General features: G+C 39.0%; 1 protein-coding gene across 1 annotated transcript in view; it reads left to right on the forward strand.

Annotated features, from left to right (window-relative positions):
• The first annotated feature begins 964 nt into the window (after positions 1-964).
• scn2b (sodium channel, voltage-gated, type II, beta) overlaps positions 965-7,951 on the forward strand; it is an 11,581-nt gene continuing 4,594 nt past the window's right edge. The window contains exon 1 of the mRNA XM_008425353.2: positions 965-1,255. Within this exon, the coding sequence (XP_008423575.1) occupies positions 1,180-1,255 (76 nt within the window). The 5' untranslated portion in view covers positions 965-1,179. The remainder of the gene's footprint in view (positions 1,256-7,951) is intronic.

Raw genomic sequence — 7,951 nt, forward strand, 5'->3', positions numbered from 1 at the left:
CAGACAATGTCAGAGGCTCGCCCTGTTAAAAACATGGCATCAGCATAACTCTAGTTTTTGACCCCAAGCATGGAGTAGGGAAGACATGTACCACATGAAACCACATATTGGCTACACCACAAAATAAAATTTTATACTTCTGTCTGTCATCCAGGAAGTATGGAAAGGATTAAAGGTTGGGGATGGGCTCTGTTTAATTTCGTGTTTCACTGCACATCAGACTGCTTCTTCTAAGCAGTGTGTTGCTGCCAAAAAAGGCACAATGCTAAACATCCTTGTTGTTGTTGTTGTTGTTGTTTACGTAATCTTTTTTCGATATGGCTATTTCCCAGTCTGCGCACCTCTTCAACTGTATGACTTTGCTGAACTCTGATATTCTGAAAACGGCATAATCTGAAAATTATATTTTGAAATTTTTATGATGTCATTGATTTTATGCTTCTGATCTGTTAATTCATAATTCATTTTAATTGGAGAACATCTGTGGATATATTTCTAAACATACCCACAGATGTGTGCCATTTTGTTCTGCTCTTCTTCTGTACCATGTGAAAACTCACTATGCCACAAAAAATCTCTCAGAATTTTTTTATTTATTTATTTTTCTGTTCAAAATTTGTAAGGCAGCCACCATGCTGTTTGTCTAGGATGTCAGAATAAAATGTAAATATTACTAATAGGCAAAAATTTTATTATGTGACATTTGATGAATTATTTTGGTTTTCCTGTGACGAAAATGTCATTTTCTGCTTAAAGAGCAGATACATTCTGTCACACCGAGTTCCAGAAAAGTCAAGGGAAAAACATTAGATTACAATTACACAACTTAATTTCATATTTTGAGTTGCGTGGCGTAGAAGCACACCAACAATTTCTCAAAAAAAAAATGTATCTCCAACCTCCAGGAGGAGGAGACATTCTCCATCTTAACATCTGCTCTCGTCTCTGTTCTCCATCGGGTAACGGACCGACAACCATAAGATCAACCGTTACAAGGCTACAGACACTGCCAGCCATGTTCTGCCTCGAAAAATAAATTACTGTTTTGTTTTGTTGTTTTTCTTTTCTTTTTTTTTTTTAGCATTTAAACGCGCACACCAAGATCAGTCTCGGGGGGTATATATTCAGTGTTTAATTTTTCCAATCACGTAACAGGACATAAAGGGGAAGGATAATAAAATGTCTTCGTCCGAGCAGGAGATGAGGTCTGGCGTTCAGCTGGTGAGCGCGCTGCTGCTGCTGCTCTCGCTCTCTGGTAAGACGCAAAAACAGCCAAAGCATTTCACATCCCGACGCCGATAATTCACGGATCAATCAGTCAATACGATGGCGTGATCATTGTTTTTCTTTTTTTTTTTTTTTACTGATATTTGAGAGTGTGTTTCATTGGAAGGCTATGTGGAGACAACCGATGGATAGATGGATAAGGTGGAGGTAGATGCAACATAACCGAATGAAGCCATTTTTATTTAATTCACCGATAAGGCCAAACATTAAAACCCACTTTCTCCTCCATTACTCACCTGAGCTGATTTCTAACCCTAATCAAGGTCCATATGCATAAATCACGTCTTTGTTTAGTCTTGCAGTTGCACCGCGTTTAAATGCAATTGTGACGCACAGCATGGAAAAACATACCTGTGTAATGTTTTTTTTAACATAACTGGATTTGAATCCAGTGCTGATGGATAGAAACATACAATGGGATGAAGCAGCGCAACACTTGCTGTATGTTATTACTCTGTATGTTTAGCCAGGGCCAGACCTCAGCTGAATGGGGCCAAACACAGATTTTGCTAGGGAGCCCAAGTAGATAAGACCATTGCCTACTAAGCACAAAATGACCACTCAGTGAACACTCTGTTTGCACAGAGGTAATATATGAAAACTAGAGAAATCAACAACAAATCCTTTAGATTGACTAAATGTCAGTTAGTTTGCATTAGGGAGATTACAAGTTTCCAATCTTACATTTTTTAATTTTCTTATGCTTGCTGCCACCAATTTGAGCAGTTTGACAAGTTTCTTTTCCACTAAGGTTTATTACTGACTTCTCTGCTCTGTCCGTCCTTCACTTCCTGATTGACATCAGGGCGGCCATCTTCAACAGATTTCAAAAGGCATTCTCAATTGTACGACTTTCATGGCAGAAATAGGAGAAAACATGAAACCCCCCCTGTTAAGGAAAGCATTTTCTAACTTGACAAACTTTATACCCTGTAACAACTACAGGTCTCATGTTCATAGACTTACTCCCTGCTCACATAATGTATGTTGCATTCTAGTCACTCAGACTTATTTATCCCCTTAAATCCAACTTCTCACTTTTTATATAATCCAGTGGTAAAAGATGTTCCATAAAAGAGATTCCTGTGGTGGATATGGAGAAATTATGTTTCCTGCAAAGATGATCCCTAAAAAAAACATGCTCACTTCAAACTTTTTCCTGTGATACCAATACGCCACAACTCATGCATTCTGCAAATTTATGTTAAAAAGATAATTTTTTGACTCGTATTACAAGCCTGGCAGCCCACCAGGCTTTTAATACACTGGGGGAAACCTTGGCTTTAGCTTACCTACATTATATACACTCACATTTATGAACATTTCAAGTCTGGTTTCCGACTCCCATACTGAAACTGCCCTCATAAAAATCAACAATCTCCTGCCGGGAGCTGTGGTCGACGTTCTACTATCATTCTCCTGGATCTGAGTGTGACCTTGGATATAATTTCTCACTCCATCCTTCTCCACAGATTATTTTCAATTGGCATTGCTTGCACGCTCCTTGACTAGGTTTTATTCCTACTTCTCCGGCTGCACTCCATTCAACTGAAGTTCTTTTGTTCCCATCCTTCCCCTGTCCCAACCAGTGTGCCCCAGGGCTCTGTCCTGGGAACACTAGATGTTATCATTCTTCCTTTTGGCAAGTCTGCATAACAGTGAAATAAATGTTAAGCTTCCAGAAAATATTAGAATAGAAATATATCCCATTATGGTAGATACCAGCTCCCTCTTCCATGTAAAGCCAAGTGCCACACTTCCACTCTCTTCCCTAACCTGCTTATCTCAAATACAACCCTGGTTCTTCTCCAACTTCCTTAAGCTAAATAGCGACAAAACTGAGATCCTCCTTGTCTGAATCAAATCTGTAATATCCAAAGCTGACAGTTTCTACCTTTCACTTGATAGTGCTACTACATTCTCCCCTCACCTGAGATTAAAAGTCTGGGTGTTATCCTCAACAGCACACATCACTAATAAAACTCCCTCTTTTCACTACATGGCCTCAGTCTTACAGCAGCTCCACTGGCTCTTTGTCAAATTCAGAATACATTTCAACAATTTCCTGTATGCATCCAATGTTATTCATCATAACCTTGCCCCTCCCTACTTTTCAGATCTCATTCATATTTGTGCAGCTTTAGGGCTTCCTTCTCTATTCATTTTGCTCTTCCTTCTGCTCGACTCAGCACCATCGGGAGCAGAGCGGGACAATGCTCTGCTCCCAAATTCTGGAATTCTCTCCCTCCGGACAATATTGATACTCTGTTCAAATCCAAACTCAAACCTGTCTCAGATTGCTTGATCACTGTGATGGCTTGTACTTGTGCAACTGTTTGTGTTTAGTGTTTTAATTTGTGTTTCCTGTTATTCTGCTTGTCCTGAAGTGCTTGAGCGCTTTAAAAACACTTCTAAATTTATTACTTTTACTCTGCTTTGGGCAACATAATTTAGCTGAAGAAAACAATGCAGTTAGGCAATTCATTCTAATGTTTTAAGGAATACCCAGTGAGTTTACAGCCTGGTGCACAACCGGAGGCAGCTATCATTCAACAAGCAACCCCATGTTTATTCATTTTCAATGATTGAACACATCACTTTAATTTTTCAGGGTATTTCTTCATACTTCAGTCTAGGCATTTCAATAACATAATTCAAACAACACCAAAGTTTTAGTATTGCCTGCAGTCAGAAATCAAAGTGGCTGATGGCAAAACTGTTGGATGAATTGTTTTTCATGGTCATCATCTAAACTTTGCTTAGCAACTGCAGAGTCACAGTTCCTCAGACAATGCACTAGAGGGCAGCAACACAAAGACATTGGCATAGTCAATAAATATTCATAACAGCAAGTCACTCAACATATTTTCACATTATTTGGAACTATGCACTTTTCAAAGGTCATGCAAGTATTTTTGTAGTTGCTCTTTATCATAGCCATTTATTTTTAGCAGGACGTAGGAACTCATACCTGAAATTGGAAATTAGAGGATAGTTGGAAGATGTCCACAGCAGAGAGGGGGTTTTGCATGATGCAGAAAGTACATGGTGTTACTTGTGGAGATATATTTAAAAACAAAACAAAGAATTTGCTTCCTGTAGTTATTCATATCACATTTTTAAAACGCAACATAAATGCCAAGCAAACAGAATGACATTAAATTGCTCTAAACAGTACACACAAAGGCATGCTTCTTGACTTCTGAACACCACGCTGCTTGTTTGAACGTTTAAGCTGTATTGTTGGAAAGTGCACCCTTTAATATCTAGAATATACGACTAGCACCAGCAGACATGGTTGCCAATAATGCATAGTATACTTAAGGGGACATGAGGTGCCTTAGGCAGAAACGTCTTACTGCTTTAAACAAATTCTGTTTAGCTGTTATTGACATGGTAAAAACAAGGTCAGCATGAAAATGAGGCCTTGTTTGTGCCTTCGCTGTTGCCTCCCCAACACTGTGGTAACATACAGTGTGATGCATACATTACCTGCATTTTTTGTATTAATATTTTATATCCCCCAGAATGCTGTGCGGTTCTTGATCGGAATTCAGTCAAGTTATAAAAATTCTATTGGACTTATTTTTGATCATGTGTCTGTCACAAAATATGTTGTTACTGTTTTATAGCCCAGTTTTATATGTACAGCAAGGCCAGCACAGATGAGATTTGAGTATTTTTGGTGTTAGGTTAAAGCACTCAGTTCCTCACCACCCCTAATTGCCTGGATTTAAATAATTGACATTGTCTGTTGAATTATCAACTCGCTCCAAAGTTCATATGTGTCTCTGTAGTGGTCAGAGACATATAGGCATATATATACAGGAACACAAGCCTTGTATATTTTTGATATCTTCTTATGGGCAGTCTATTTTAAAAGGTTAAAAACCGAATCAAACACTGGTAAAAATGTTTATTGTGAACTTAAGGAATGGCTTGTTTTAAACTCCTAGTCTTTTAGTGCAATGCGGTACAACAAGTAATATCCAAACTATGGAAAAAATGTATAAAAACAACTTTTGGTAAACAAAAGTAGGATGTTACACTCAAATTATGTCAGACAACTTGAGTACTAAAGAATTAAACATAATGGGTGCGTATTTCAACAGAATAGTTTTGTGCCGTCCTCAAATGTCACTGCTACTGATGAAAATACGGTTTACAGAGGTGGAGTGATCTGTTCTGTCTCTGCATACTTTACCGCAACCTGTCCAGCATCTGCAAATGTCACAAAGTGATGACGCACCAATTTAAAGCACTATATTTGCTTCAAATGTGCCAGCCAGACTGTTTGTCATCACTTCAGAGGCGTAACACCTGCAGGTTGTGATCAAACCTCTTCTCCACCTCGATTCTGACAGAAAACACAAACAGCTAAATACATGTACAGTTAAAACCACAAGATTACTTACGGCAAATAAAAAGACACAATCGCCTTCTTTTCTTGCTGTCTGAAGTTAACTATGACTAAACGTCTCTGGTTTTATGTGAGTAAGAATATGCAATTAGCTAAGCTTTAATTTCCCTTTACTCTGTTTGCAGGAGTGGAATGTTGTGGATTAATGAACGTTTAGAAAAACAAATGTAAATGCATCCAATTACAGTCTTTCTTTTGGAGTAATGTGTTCTTCCTTGCTGAGTGGTGTTTCAGGCCAGGAAGGGACACATTTCACTGTGGATAATGACGCCGACTCATCAGCTTCAGCCAGGGTCTTCACAAGGTCTTTGACTTTTATTCTGAGGTTGATTTGCATATTTCAGTCTAAACCACATTCACCTCTGAGACACAGAAGCTGACTCCTTATGGAGCAATATTGTGTTTGGACATCCTGATCATGTCATCCTGATCATGCATATAATTGCTTGAACAGATGAATCATCGATTATCTAGAAATTGTTCCCAAGGATGAACCAGACTAGTGCAGCTCCACAATTTTCTTCCTCATCTTGTTGTTTGAGTTCTTTTTAATTTCCTACTATGTCAAACTAGAAAGCAGTTTGTTTGAGATGTGACTTCAAAAGGCATTCAGAGGTATCCCTCCATTTTATTAGTTAACTTTCAAAGCCATGACGTCTTCAATTGATTATATAGTTACCATTCTGTATGCAAACTTCTGATTTTGAAAGCGTTGAGAAATAAACCTCTGAGATTGAGTCATTCTCTCATTATTGTGGCATTTAGCAAATCTAAATAGTTTTGGTAATTCTGACTTACCTAAAACAAGAAAAGTTTGGGGTGATTTAATTACATAAAGTGAAGAAAAAAAAGGTTTATGTGTCTTTTTATTTGGTGAATGTACCCTTTCAGTTTCAACTGTAAACACCAGACTGAAATGGCTTCAAAGAGGCTGATTAGAAAATTCAGGGGTTAACCCTCTTCATAATTTGAAGCATACAGAGAGGGCTGTGAATTTCATTGGAAGTGAACATCACTTCAAGTGACTGAGCTAATATAAGTTGAGTGGAGGTAAACTGTTGTTGAGTAGCAGTTTCCTGCTTCCCACTTCACTTAGGGTCCTGTGCCCTTACAAAGTCCAGACGGTCTTTTTCTGACCTTTTCCAATGATGATGCATAAAGAAGAACCAATTCAAAATGTGCTCTCTCAAATGAACCCCCACCCCCAAAAAAAAAAAAAAAACATAATTATTAGTGGATCTCTTACTATGAAAATCCTGATGTGAAAGGGGAAAAAAACACAACATGTTACAGACCTGTCTTCTGATTCAACTGAGCATTTTAGAAATGCATAAGCTAAAGAAATGTAGGGAGTTCTGGAAAGTTCAGATGCTAATGGAGTGTGAGGACTGAGGGCTTTAGGAAGCTTTCAGGATGGAGGTGAGACGAGGAAAGGAAGGTGGACAAAGATGGGGAGAGTAAAAAGGGAGAGGCAGAGGGAGGGAGGAGCCACATGAGGGGGGCCTCACTGCAGTATTTCATGTTAGGAAGTCTCTGCATTTGCCTCCCTTTTTTTTTTACTAGCCACATGACTGCTGAGTCAGCAGGAGTCTGAACCAAAAGGTTTCTCATGCTGTATAGCTGAGCTAAACTGATTGTAACAAGGGCATATATGTTTGCAGCACTTCAGAGGTGTTTGCTTTAATGTGAAGTGTGTGTACATGTGGCCTTGTTTGCAAAGATGACATTGACATAGCACATTTAGAGAGGCGAGCTCACTGCTGACGATGCAGACCTAGAAGGTGAACCGCATGCATGTGTGTTTATGTGTTAGAGTCCTCTAAAGTAGGTAATGCCCTGACCCATTACGTATGAATATGTGTGCATGTGTAAACTATATATACTTCGAGTAGGTAGAGAAAGGAGGGGTGATAGTCTGACTGTGTGGTGCAGAGATGCAGGCTTATGAGTGGTGCAGCAGCTGTGGGAAGGGAGCCAGAAACACTCGACTGCAGAGGAGAGATTGGTGCAGAGTCCCATCGCACACAAACAACACAGCTGAGAGAACATGGGCTGGAGTGAGGTGGGGGTTGTGAGGAGGTCGGTGATGAGACAAAAGGCTTTCAATAGAGGAACAAACTTGTAATAATCTCAATTACTGTTAGTAATTACTTCTGTTATCACAGGTAATCTTGAATCGGCTTGCAGAGGTTTGGGACACATACAACATCTTGGATATCATCACTTAAGAAATGGTGATATATA

Source organism: Poecilia reticulata, linkage group LG13 (assembly GCF_000633615.1).
Source record: "Poecilia reticulata strain Guanapo linkage group LG13, Guppy_female_1.0+MT, whole genome shotgun sequence".
Classification (NCBI taxonomy): Eukaryota; Metazoa; Chordata; class Actinopteri; order Cyprinodontiformes; family Poeciliidae; genus Poecilia; species Poecilia reticulata.